Source organism: Nicotiana tabacum, chromosome 24 (assembly GCF_000715075.1).
Source record: "Nicotiana tabacum cultivar K326 chromosome 24, ASM71507v2, whole genome shotgun sequence".
Taxonomy (NCBI): domain Eukaryota; kingdom Viridiplantae; phylum Streptophyta; class Magnoliopsida; order Solanales; family Solanaceae; genus Nicotiana; species Nicotiana tabacum.
In genome coordinates, this window is record NC_134103.1 from 101,536,388 (window position 1) to 101,549,077 (window position 12,690).

The window sequence follows — 12,690 nt, forward strand, 5'->3', positions numbered from 1 at the left end:
ATACCCAGAATTTGTCGAAAGCACAGGTCAGAAAACAAAACCCTACTGAGCTGAGCTCCATATCTCCACTTTTCTTCAATGGGCACAAAGCGAAAATCATCAGCTTCAACCCCAAAAATCCAACCTGAAGAACAAAAACCTAAACTTGAACTTCAATCTTCATCCTCCTCCGAAGAAGAATCTGAATCCGAACCCGAGGCTGCACCCCAATCCGAATCATCATCTTCAGAAGAAGAAGAGAGCGAAGACGAGGCGACAAAGCGAGAAACTGTTCGGAAACTTCTAGAACCTTTCACTAAAGACAAAATAATCCAGCTATTTAAAACGGCCGCTTCAAACGACCCATCAATTCTTTCTCGGGTCAAAACCCTAGCCGATACCGACCCGACCCACCGTAAAATCTTTGTTCACGGCCTCGGCTACGACACAACTTTGCACCAACTCCACGCCGTCTTCGAACCCTACGGCGAAATAGAAGAGTGTAAACTGATTACTGATAAAGTTACCAACAGAGCTAAAGGATATGCCTTTGTGCTATTCAAAACCCGGGTCGGGGCAAAAAGGGCTTTAAAGGAGCCCCAGAAGAAGATTGGGAATCGTAATACCTCTTGCCAGCTTGCAGCCATGGGACCCGCTGGTGCTGGTTCAGATTCCGTGGAGAATTCGAATAATAATAGTGCTGGTAATAGTAATGCAAATCAAGTTGTGCAGCAAAATGATAGTATGAGTTATGGTTTTGGAATGAGTCCCGGGTTATTGGGTGGCGCGAGTATGAATGGGATGCCCTTTTTGATGGGACAAAACATGGGATTCGGAGTGAATCCTATGCTGGGATTAAGCCAAGCTGGTTTAGCTGCATCGGGATTTAATCCTTCGTTCGTGGGGATTGGTGCTGGTTATGATATAAATAGCATTAATCCGGGCGTTTTAGGTAGTAGTTATGGTGCACAGCCAGCTTTGCAGGGATTAGGGACTTACCCGGGTGCACAAATTGGGCAGCATTCTTTTGGAGGAACAGCAGCAATGACAACTGTAACTACACCGGCAAAAGATTCCTCTGGCATTGGGTCAGCGAGGGTGACCTATCCCTCGTATTTGAGCCGTTAGGTAATCTGTTTTGAACTTGATTGGACTTGTTCCCCTGTAGTAATGATTTATAGTATGGTCCATTTTCTTTTGTCTTAGATGTTTTCTTTATTGAAATCAGTATTTGAATACATAGTTATCTCTGCTTTCTTTTAATTCGACTTTATTACTCGGTGTATATCATGGTTGTCAAATTAGTATCTTTGAAACTATATGTTTAAATGATTGAGATACCATAATTATGGACTTGTCATGCTTTGACTTACTTGTCGAACTTGACTATGGTAGAGCTAAATTTGTGTATATGATTAACTGAATTTTGAGTTTTTTATTCTATTATTAGTTCACTTATACTCTCCAAAGTGTAAGTGCAATGGAATTTTGTCCTCTGGCTCGGTTGACATCTGTAGGTAGCATTTATGGACTGGTTAATTGCTTCTATTGTGAATATACTTTGGTGGTAGATTTATGCCTTGCAGCATTTTATCGAATCATATTAAGGGATTCTATTTTCTTGTTTTTAATGTTTCATCCATCACCAATAAAATGTTCCATCTTGTCCACTTTGATTGACCTTGTAAGTTCCAAGGAATCGTCTATCATGCTACAGCTGGCTAGGAGAATGTTTGAGATGATGCTAAATGAACGAATGTATGTGTTTCTTTGGTAAATTCACTTTTAGGAAAAATTATAGGTAATTTGGACTTGACAACTTTACAACAACAACCCAGTATAATCCCACTAGTGGGGTCTGGGGAGGGTAGTTTGTACGCAGATCTTACCCCTACCCTGGGGTTGAGAGGCTGTTTCCGATAGACTCTCGGCTCCCTCCCTCCAAGAACTCCCCACCTTGCTCTTGGGATGACTCGAACTCACAACCTCTTGGTTGGAAGTGGAGGGTGCTCGCCACTTAGAGCAACCCACTCTTGTCTTAGGACTTGACCAAAAAAAAAAAAAATGGACTTGACAAAACATTGACTACTTTTCACCACTAAGCACAAGTAGAGGAAATCGGAACCTTTTCCGTTCTTTTGTAGCTTTCTAGAGGGTGGCATCCCAGTGGTGCCAAATTTTTCTCTCCATAAAAGGAAGTTTTTGTACAGGCCTAAAGGGTAACCCGATCCATGACCAAGGATGTTTCAAATTTTTAGTAAAACTGAATAATCTTATCAGAAATCAGTTTGGAAACAAATGAGCAAGTTTTGTAAGTCAGTTTCTATTTGGTTATGTTATTCGTCGATCACCTGTGCTTTTGGTGGTGGGCTGGTCGTGGATAGTTGACAGCTGGAACAGGACTTTCGTGGTGATCATGCTAACACAAATTGTTGTCTTGGAACAATATTAGCCATGTTATTCATATGTTATAAAATGTTGGATTCTATAATGTAGGGCTTCATATTCAAATGGAAAAGCTTTTTTTTTCAGTAACTCGTAAATGGAGCAAAGTTGGTATCTGTTGTAGGATTTCAGGGGTGGCAATGCGCAAATCCTATCCTCCAATTTTTAAGATTTACTTGCACATTCTGATTACTGGAGCTAGTGGATTTCAAGGTGTTGCGATCCTAGGATCTAGATCCTAAGTAGTGCATCTCTCAGCATAGAACCTTACGTAGTTGTCAGCCTACCACTATGAAAGTCATTGCCAAATCAAAATCTTAAATTTCAGATAGAATCATTCAACTCAGTGCCTTGTGCTACTTTTGATCTTAGAACACCATAATCATCTATGAGCCATCAATTCTGGCTTTAGCTGCCTCTATTTCGTCCTAGTATTCCTCGTTTCAACTAGTCACCTGTGAAACTCTTCTCCTGCAACAGATGACAAAGAGTGTGGTTGGGGTATATGGACAGTGGATGAAACATGCATTCTGATCTGCATCATTCCACGCTATTGTGACCTTGAGAAAACTGCTGCGATTAGCCAATATTCATAAAAGAATTCCAAGGAAGTCAAAGGCCAGAGCCAAGAGCCAAGACATACAACAGTATCTGCATTATCTTCTTGCAAATCCCAAGTTGTGTAGCTGTAGCATGCCCAAAGTGCTCACATTCAGAAGTTTCATTGAGTATTTCAGCATTGGGTTGAATATAATTAGATCTGTTTCAGCTCATTGAATGGGTTAGCGGGTCTCAGATGGTTTTTGCTTTGAATATACTTTTATCATTGCGGAGTAGATCTTTCGTAGGGCCTTTCTTCTAAATTGTTTCATTTGGTTTCCTTCTAGTTAAGCTTGTTGATATCTGGCGCTGTATTTTGTCCCGGGCCCGGGCCTTAGTGGGCCTAACGGGCCGGGCCTCGCGGTCCCGGGCTTCGTGGTCCCGGGCTCTGGCGGTCCCGGGCCTGGCGGTCCCGGTCTTCGTGGGCCTAATGGGTGGAACCGGCCCGTGACGGGCCTAAGCCCACATGGTCCTGTGCTTAACGGGCCGGGCTCGTGGGCTTCGCGGGCCTAGCGGGTTTTTTTTTTTTTTTTTAAAGACAATTTCTTGTAGTATCATGGCTATATTAATATGTAGTATATATGTATATCTAATTATTAAAGTGCTTGACGAAAAAGAAAATAACAAAACAATAGTAAAACACTAAATTGTCATGCATAAATATCACTTCTTGATATTATATTGTATCTTATGTATATATATTCTCTTATATATTTTCTTTTAGTATATATATTGTATCTTATGTATATATTGTAGCTTATAAATATATTTTCTTGTAGTATATATATTGTATATTATGTATATATTGTAGCATAATATATTTTCTTGTAGTATATTATATTGTATCTTATGTATATATATTCTCTTATATATTTTCTTGTAGTATATATATTGTATCTTATGTATATATATTCGCATAATATATTTTCTTGTAGTATATATATTGTATCTTATGTATATATTGTAGCATAATATATTTTCTTGTAGTATATTATATTGTATCTTATGTATATATATTCTCTTATATATTTTCTTGTAGTATATATATTGTATATTATGTATATATTGTAGCTTATAAATATATTTTCTTGTAGTATATATATTGTATATTATGTATATATTGTAGCATAATATATTTGCTTGTAGTATATTATATTGTATCTTATGTATATATATTCTCTTATATATTTGCTTGTAGTATATTATATTGTATCTTATGTATATATATTCTCTTATATATTTTCTTGTAGTATATATATTGTATCTTATGTATATATTGTAGCTTATAAATATATTTTCTTGTAGTATATATATTGTATATTATGTATATATTGTAGCATAATATATTTTCTTGTAGTATATTATATTGTATCTTATGTATATATATTCTCTTATATATTTTCTTGTAGTATATATATTGTATATTATGTATATATTGTAGCATAATATATTTTCTTGTAGTATATTATATTGTATCTTATGTATATATATTCTCTTATATATTTTCTTGTAGTATATATATTGTATCTTATGTATATATTGTATCTTATAAATATATTTTCTTGTAGTATATATATTGTATATTATGTATATATTGTAGCATATAAATAATTCTAAGTATAGACAAAGAAATATTGCGAAAAGAAGCTCATGGGTAGAAGCAATAAATTTTATTACCAAAAAATGACATATCTTTCTTAGTCATCCTTCCCCCAATGGAATGAGCACAACAAGGTACTAATACCACCATTAGAAGGAAAAAACTAAGGAAGATGTGCCAAAATACAAGTTACATATTATTCTATGTATTATCTCTAACAAATCTCATAAATCCTTCAAGGTTCGGAGGAGGTTGCGTTGGTGGTGGTGGAAAAGAAGCTTGTTCATCACCACTTCCGGGCGAAGCCGAATCCTCCGTAAGTTCCGCTATCATTTCTTCATAAGCTTCATCTATCGCCGGTTGTGCTTCTGCAATTCCAAAGTTTCTTCTTTCCGAGCGGATCCAATCTCTAAACAATACTGATTTTTCCAAGCTATCCCTCATAGACGCTCTATGATCACCTATTTGCAGTCTTGCTTGACTGAAAGCGCTCTCTGATGCAACAGTTGAAGCTTGAATTGATAAAATATCCCGAGCCATCCTTGCAAGAACAGGAAAATGTTTTTCCCTTGCCTTCCACCATTCCAAAAGATCAAAAGAGCCGTCTGGATTCTCCTTTTCAAGTCCCTGAGACAAATAAACTTGAAGCTCATTTAGATGTGAAGTTTCATCATAATTTTCACCTTGAGACCCCCTGAACTCCGTCCAAGATTTAAGAGCTTTTAAGCCCGCAACTCTTTTAGAGGATTGTGAGCTAGACGAAGTAGGGGTTGGAATAGTTGGCCTAGCATGCTCTAAGGCAAGTTGATAAGCATTATAAACTGTTTGAGCGTTAATCTTAATTGAAGCTTTTGCATCTGCAAGTGTCGCAATTTCCTCATTTGAAAGATCTAAAGCCTTATAAATATTTGAATACCAAAAATGAGGACCTCCCAATTTCATTGTAGGATTTAGCATTGCAGCAAGACCATAAATAGGAGGGATAGGAAAAAATATTTTTTAAACTTTTGTTTCATTTCATTTATAGCAAGTTCATAAATATCCCCACCCTCACTAAATTCAACAAACAAATCAGATAGTGCTGCAATATAAACTAAACAGTTTGAAATAGTAGGATAATATTGCCCAGAAAATGCATTTGTTGCAATTTGAAAATGTTCTAAAAAATCTAAAAGAATTTTAACATTAGTCCAATCTTGAGTGGTAAGCATTTCATCATCATCTTCACCACCTACCCGAGAATTAAACGTTGCATTAATTGGGTTTCTATATTCATATGCTACTACTAAACTTTCGTACATACAATTCCATCTAGTCGGGCAAGGTTTAGGAACCTTTCTTTCTCTAAGGCCATATTCATCACATTTTTTAAAATACTCTCTAAGTCTACTTCTACGGTTTGAATAAAAAGCCAATTAAGAGCCATTCTAACCTTTTCAATTTCTATGTTTAATATTCGCATACCATCACCGACAATTAAATGATAAATATGACAAATACATCTAACATGGAAAATATTAGTAAATGCAGGATTTAGTGTTGTTGTAAGCATGCCTATAGCACTGGTGTTACTAGAAGCATTATCCATTGAAATTGCCATTATTTTATCGCTAAAGCAAAAATATCTACAAATATCTGCAACAGTGTTAGCTATAAATTTACCTGTGTGACGCGAATTAATTATTCTATATGCAATTATGCGTTTTTGCATTATCCATTCTTCATCTATCCAATGACTTGTAACAGTTAGGTAATCACAATCATTACCACTTCTACCAATATCAGTAGTAATAGAAATCCGATTAGGTATATGAGTAAATAAATAACGCAAATATTGTTCATATTCATGTTTGAATTTATAAATATCACTCTTAACTGTTGCGCGAGGCCAACCTTTATAAGTAGGATTAAACACTCTTCTAATATAATGAACCCAATTAGGATTAGAAGCAAAAGTATAAGGTAAGCACATAACAGTAATCATCTTTGCTAATTCTTCACGATCTCTATTTGGATCGTAATATAAAATACCTCCAGTGACAGTGTTAATTCCTGGTTGAACTAGATTTGAACCTGTACTAGGGTTAATCGCAGAATCTACACTTGTCCCCTCTAGATGCGCTTTCATTTGAAAAAATCTAGCCTTATCTCTAGGGTGTGTTTTTATGTGCCTAGTCAAACTACCTGTGCCGCTACGGTCTCCTACATATTTATGCGACATTAATTTCCCACAAGTTTTACACTTAGCCTTATTTTTTTCTCTTACTTGAGTAAAAAAATTCCAAACTAATGATGTTTCTAAGCGTTTAGCAGGTTCTCTATTAAAAGTAGGAGTTTCTACAGGTGGGTCGACCGGTGCATCACTTGGGTTATTAAGAGGACTAGTAGGTGTATCATCTAAATCCGGTGCTTGAGTTTCATCATCATCCTCATTTTCCTCATTATTTTCTAAGATGGTTTCATTAGGATAAAGAGCATTCATAATTTCATCATCTAATCTATCACCTGGTGCAACATTATGATAAAATTCACTATCGGTAAATTGAAAACAAGGGTGATCACTATCAAGAATTACGGAAGGAGGAGGACGTCTAGGTTGGCGACTACTTTCAACTTGCTTATCTTTTCTAGGTCGGGGAGCCGGGGGAAGGGTAGTTGGTTGGCCACTACTTTCACCGGTTTTATCTTTTCCTTTACCAAACATTTTTTTCAAAGTAAATGCCATATTAATTATAATTATGCAAACTAAACCACACAAAAATATATTATAAAAACGTAAGAGTTGAAACGAGTTTACCGGATTGCCGAACAACTTCTTGAAAATTGAAAATCGTTGAACACTTGAAAACTTCAATTCAACAACTTCACAATTTTTCACGAAATTTCAACAATAAATTAAGTAATTGTAGTAGAGAGATTGAGAGAGATTGAGAGATATTGAGAGATATTGATGAATTGGTGAATAAAAATGAAAGAATGAGGGGGTATTTATAGTTGAGAAATGGGGAAAAGTGTAATTATATAAAGTTTGGGGTTAAAATAAAGTTTGGGGGCCAAATGGCCATTTTTTTAACTTAAAAAACGGTCATATTTTCAGCCCAAACGGCTAGATTTTAAATATGGCCGTTTGATTTTTTTTTTTTTTTTTTTTTTTTTAAAATAGCCGTTGGGCCCGCCAGGCCCGCCAGGACCGGCCCAGGCCCGCCTGCCGGTCCCGGGCCAAACGGTCCCGGGCTCGTGGGCTCAACCATGGAGACCAGCCCGTGACGGGCTCAGAGGCCCACCAAGACCGGCCCACCCAGGACCGGCCCACCAGGCCCACCAGGCCCGTTAGGACCGCGGGCCCGGTCCGGTCCGGTTCAGGCCCGGCCCACCGAGCAGCATTATTGATATCTACCTTTTACTGCCTGGGCTATATGTTGCTGATAATGCTTTTCTAACTTTCGAAGCGGACACCAAAAAATTGCACAACAATTTTAGTTCTGCTTTTGACTAGTTAATTTCTTTTCTGCTAATACTAAATATGAGTTAATCCATGCCTTTTGAAAATATAAATTGAAAAGAAAGGACCCTCTTTCATTATCCTTCACTTGCATATTTCGGAACTAGCGATCTGGATATCCATTTAAAGCAGTTCATCCCAGATCATGAGTAAATATATGTTGCTCGAGTTACTGTTCCCCCAAATCCAACGGAGAGCACTCAATTGCCCTAAAATTAAATTAGGTTAACATGAAATATAGTTGAAGAATTTTTAGAATCCACTATTGTTTAGTGGCTATTAACTTCCTATAGCTACCATATATATAATTATTTCCTATAGCTACTATTCAGTTGTTACGGTAGTGTATTCGCTTTATTCGCACTGTTGTATTCATGAATACATTAACAAATATCGCTTAAAAATCAGGGCAGTCCAGTTGTAGGCATGTATTCACATGTATTTGCGCCATGTATTTATGAATACAACAGCAAAAAACGCCTAAAATCAGAGCAGTCGGGTTGTACGCACATGTATTCGCGCTGCTGTATTCATGAATACATCAGTAAAAAGTTTCATGAATACAACAGTAAAAAAACGCCTAAAATCAAGGCAGTCTCAGCTGTACGCGCATGTATTCACGCTGCTGTATTCATGAATACATCAGTAAAAAGCGCCTAAAATCAGGGGAGTCCCAGCTGTACACGCATGTATTCACATGTATTCATGCTGCTGTATTCATGAATACATCAGTAAAAAGCGCCTAAAATCAGGGCAGTCCCAGCTGTACGCACATGTATTCGCCTCATGTATTCATGAATACAATAACGACAATCATCTTAAAATTAGGTATGTCCAGCTGTCTAAAAGAGAGAAAAAACATAAATAGCATATTTTATGCCTCAATGGTAGTATATACCATAAATACTTATTTTGCTATAAAATATGAAAGCTAGCTATAGAAAATAATATTTTAAAGGGAGAATTACGCTCCTTATCACTTGGTCCAACAGCCCATGTTTGAAGCCTTTATCTTATATGTCCCAGGTTGTACATAATCTGAAAATTACTTTTCACCAATTAGCCCATCTCATTTAATTATTTTTTTTTTCTTTTCTTCGTTCTTCTTCTCCAAGGAGACACGACTTTGCACCCCAAAATTTCTCTACCATTATATTTATTCTTTAATTCTCCTTCCATATGCAAAGTTGATAACCACTATTTAGATGAGAAGAAAAAATACTACGTAAAAGAATTATTTCTTTTTGGAGTCATACGAAGATCACTTTCTCCATTGGAATGGAGAGAATTGTGAGGTTCACTTGGTAGTTTGTTGGATCATCAAACTAGAAAGAAGATGTTGGCATTGTCTCAGTCTTATTCTCATTCCACATGTAATTTTAATCTCAGTGGTTGATTAAAAATTTGAAAAATAAAAGTCACCATTAAAGGTCGTACGAGCTTCAATTTCAGAAATTGAATATTTTGATTTGTTAGTTGTTTGGATTGGGTGTTGTCCCAATTGATTGGGATCATCAAGGAAAGTTCAAAACTCAAATTTGAAGTGATTTGGAGTAGATTTAAGCTAGATTTGAGTTAAATTTCAGAAGATATCCAAGGAAGAAGAAGAACCTGTGAAGCTCTATTGATAGGATTTATTTGTATAATAGTGTAATAATATTGTATAAGTTGTGTATAAACACTTGTTACACATTATTGTATACAAGGTTGATACATTATTTACATGTATTTGAAGGATATCTCACACTTCTTCTACACCTATATACATTGTGTATCCCGAACATTTTCACTACTGTGCTTATACATTTTTATACACTTTTTAACAACTATATATATAATGTACCTCTTTGTATAAAAGTGTATAAGCATATCTGACGAACTTTTTGTACGATTTCACTGCAATTCTTGTATAAAACTTGTCTAAATCTCCATCAAATGACTACAAACTTTGTATATAGCCTACTTAGACTATTTCTAATAAGTTCAAACAATACCCACTCCAAATTTCTCGTAAAATCATATTCGAAATTTAACAAGATTAGCATTAAAAGGAGATGGATTTTAGGTTTCTCGCGTCTGTTTTTATGTTTTGGAGTTGTGATAGGTATGTATAAACTTGAGGAAAAGGAGAATAAAAAGGAGATATTTTAGCCTGAAGATATACATAATTAAAAAAAAACGAAAAAACAATTCGGATTTAAGATTATTGATATTTGGCAAGGTCAACTTATGAAGTGCATTATTCTGTAATTTTATCTATTTTAAAATAATTTTGGTTTATAATAAATTGGGTGTATACCTTTGTTATATGAGTTAAAATTTCCAATATAGTTGGATGATTATGGGCCCTAGGGCTTTGGTCTATATGTAAGAATGGAATTCATGATGTGTGAGTTACACGCTTGTCTTGGATTCTAATCTTAACGCATACAAAAGCCGGATATTTAAGTAGAGAAAAGTAGAACGGTGGGTCCATTTTTTATCGAGTTTTGAATTGTGCACCACTAGTCTTTGGGATTTTTTCATTCTTGATAGAAGGAACACAATGATCAATGTAAGTTTATGACCATACTGAACGCAATTAGAAAACGTTTTGCTATAAATCTGTAGTTAGGAAAATTATTCTCCGTCCATAAGGAAAGTTTCTATTGAAAAAATACTTTTATCTGCTAGAATGGTAATATATTTAGATCTCGTGCGATTGTGGGGTTGTATGATTTCATGATAAAGTACCAATTGAAAGAGCATATTGAGGTTTAGCTTAGCTTTTTAGGCACAAGAGTGAACGTACAAATTCTTGTTGAGAAATATGTACTTAGACTCCTCCAAAAGTAATAGTCGATAAAATGTATTTTTTTTTTTATATATAAGCGTCTTATATATGTAAAATATACATATTTTATATACTTTTTGCCTAACGAATACAATTAATTTTGACCGACCGATTTTGTATTTTGCTCCTTTTTTTGGTTTCACTTAGTTGTTTTCATGTTAGACAAATTTAACTCACATTATGTTCATTATCCGTAAAATGATACAAATCAATAAATTTACGAATGATCCTTCATTGTTAAAGTAAAACAATCAATTTACTAACTTGAATAATTAATTCGTATTAACGCATAATGAGCATGTCCGCTTTCAAATTAAACGCATAAAGACACTATTTTTTTCCCCACCCGGCCAACTAAAGTTGGGTTGTAGCCGAGAAATCCTATATTGGAGGTAAAGCTCATTAACAAAGGCAACTTTATATTATGGGCTTGAAGATAAAATAATACTAAGTTTGATGGGAAATTCAGGATTAAGTGTGAGACTAAATTTATATCATATTTGATTGACGGTATAAATTTATACCATCAATACTTTATCTCATCTTATTTTACATTGTCCCGCGTACCAAACGATCCCTAAAAGTACTACATAACGGCAGAGGCGGATCCAGGATTTCGAGAACATGGGTGCACCATTGATACTTCAGGAAAACTAAAATAAAAGGATGTGTTGTTATCAAAAAAAAAAAAAAAAAAAGGAAAAGAAAGGCTTAAGAAAAAGAAATTAAAGCAGTAATTTTGAAGGGATTCAATCCCATGTGCTTAAGTAAACAAGAAATAAGGGGCTAAAACCAGTGAATCATTTTGCCTCTTTTGATCATTTGTACCATCAAGTCATAATAAGTCATTGTTTGTAAATTATGTACATAATATATTTGATATCGTCGAAGGACTATGGGTTCACGTGAACTATAATTTATACCGTGTATCCGCCCCAGCATAATGGTTCTAAGTTAAAAAAAAAACATGTACTAGTAACTTTTAACAACTTATCAACTGTTCGTAACTTAGATCAATAAAAGTATATTTTAGATTTTTAGGGACCATAACCTTTTTCAATTTTCCTATGGGGTACTTGTTTTTTTGCTTTCCTTTGTAAGTGATTAGGTTCACTTAATCCAATCAGAATAGGAGTAAAAATTAAAAGGAGTAATTATTTCATGCAAAATTAAAGCAAGCCTGAAAGTGTACAGATATGCCATCATCAAGCACACGTGTTAAAAGTAAAGAAAACATGCAAAAAATTGTCCTCCTAAAATCACATCACTGCAGTCAACAAAAGTATACCAAACCCCAAAGAAAAAGTCATAAAAGATAGGCAGACTCATTGATGAGATCAGTTAAAAACCTTTTCTTTGTTTTGCCTGTTAGGCAAAAACTACAATTTAGTAGTACTTCATCTAGTAAACATCATTATATTCAAACAAAATAGACTTCCTTTTGAATTATTTTGATAACCCAAGCAAAAAAAAAAGAGGATTGCCATAAAATTATCATAAAATGAGTATACCTTAGGACTAATGCATAGTAATTATTGCTATATAGCTCCTTATCATAACTAAGACTACATGGCCTCTTAACCTACTCTCTCCCTAAGTTTTTTAAGCTCCTTTACTACTATTACTCTATTTCTTTTATAAGAGAGTGTCTTGTGCTCACTTTAATTATTTCTACCAACCAAAACTTAAGAATTGCATAAATAAGTAATTTTATCAACCAAAACTTAAGAA

General features: G+C 34.9%; 1 protein-coding gene across 1 annotated transcript; it reads left to right on the forward strand.

Annotated features, from left to right (window-relative positions):
- LOC107809648 (UBP1-associated proteins 1A) lies at positions 1-3,287 on the forward strand. The gene is made up of 2 exons (XM_016634303.2): positions 1-1,107; positions 2,905-3,287. Exon 1 carries the CDS (start codon positions 79-81, stop codon positions 1,105-1,107), a length of 1,029 nt encoding a protein of 342 aa, XP_016489789.1. The 5' UTR covers positions 1-78; the 3' UTR covers positions 2,905-3,287.
- Positions 3,288-12,690: the final 9,403 nt, after the last annotated feature.

What these genes read in the sequence shown, in the direction of transcription:
- LOC107809648 (XM_016634303.2), top strand. Translation starts at nt 79, where the DNA reads ATGGGCACAAAGCGAAAATCATCAGCTTCAACCCCAAAAATCCAACCT.